The 1296-nt window shown below is 43.1% G+C and overlaps 1 protein-coding gene across 1 annotated transcript in view; it reads left to right on the plus strand.

Moving 5' to 3' along the window:
• Positions 1-491: 491 nt before the first annotated feature.
• Positions 492-1296, plus strand: part of LOC104527578 (protein phosphatase Slingshot homolog 2) — a gene marked incomplete at its 5' end in the record, with an annotated part of 31647 nt that continues 30842 nt past the window's right edge. The window contains 1 exon segment of the mRNA XM_029085804.1: positions 492-595. Within this exon segment, the coding sequence (XP_028941637.1) occupies positions 492-595 (104 nt within the window).

A 1296-nucleotide genomic window follows, 5' to 3' on the forward strand; every position in this document is an offset into this window, starting at 1 on the left:
TTCTTAATCTGTTATGTACACTAATTTTCTCTGGCTAATCCTGAAGGGAGACATTTGTTTCTGCAGGGCATCAGCTGTGCCTGAACCACAAAGCACAGGGTTAACAGAATCTGTAATTATGGAGATGCCTGGGCTTGCTGTATTAATCGCCATTTAGAAATGTGGATCTCTCATCTTGACTTTCAAAAGTACAGCCATAGGTTAATCCCTCTGCCTGCTCAGGTTCTACCTCTGCAGGCAGAACAGCACCAGGCATGTGTTCTGCTTTTCAGTGTCTCTCTGTTCGTGTTGTTCTCAGTTATACTTTCAATGTTTGCCGTACTTACAGGGGAAAGTTCTTTACCAACAAAGTAATTTGTTCTAAATCGCTCCCTTGCAAAAGAGCAGAGCAGAGCATGCCTTCAGTGCCTTGAACCTCTCTTGTTCCATTGCTTTTCTCCTTTTAAAGACAGATAATTTTCTTTACTCACTGTTTGTCTCTTCCCTTGCAGCATCAGCGAAAGCTTCCTCACTGTGAAAGGTGCAGCTCTCTTCCTACCGCGAGGAAATGGGTCGTCTACTCCCAGGATCAGTCACAGGCGCAACAAGCATGCAGGTAATGTGTTGCATCCAGCGGCTGAGGCTTGTCTGCTCACCTTGTTTCCGAGTCCACCTTTCTTGAGTTCGTTCTCACCAGATGACACACATTTCTGTTTACACCAGGTGTGTATTAAAGCTAGACCTGCCAGTCTCAAGACTGCTATATTTAATACTGATACGGTTTTGGTACTCTCTTGCTTATCCTGCAAAATTAAACAAATGAGTGACATCAGGGCAACAATCACGACATCATGGAGAGCTGAGAACTGCCCCCCAAAATACCCTCCTGTAATTTTTGTATGAGAGAAAGGCTGGAGGATTGCCATCAAAACCTTCGTGCATCACACTAGGAAACTTGGGGTTTTGATAGAGGATGAGTAATTGTCCTTCCTGATCTGAAAGTAACCGGTTATGATGGAAGAAAGGGAGGAGACTCACCTCTACCTGGTGGTGAAGAAACCTCTGAGCAAAGTCAGTGTGACTTTTCAGACGTGTGAGCAGAGTGAGTAATACAGAGTCAGTCATAATTCCACCCCCTTTATCTGCTGAAAGTTTGATTTATTTTTTTTCTTTGACTCTTTGTTTGAAAAGTCTGAATAATGAAACTCAAACATTTCAGAGTAGGTTGCTTTTCCTTGTGTATGTGGTGCTTATTCACTGATGGTGTTTTACAGGGATCAGATAGTGTGGGGTTTTTCCCTTCCATTAAACAATCAG

This window comes from Antrostomus carolinensis, unplaced genomic scaffold (assembly GCF_000700745.2).
Source record: "Antrostomus carolinensis isolate BGI_N321 unplaced genomic scaffold, ASM70074v2 scaffold25107, whole genome shotgun sequence".
Taxonomy (NCBI): Eukaryota; Metazoa; Chordata; class Aves; order Caprimulgiformes; family Caprimulgidae; genus Antrostomus; species Antrostomus carolinensis.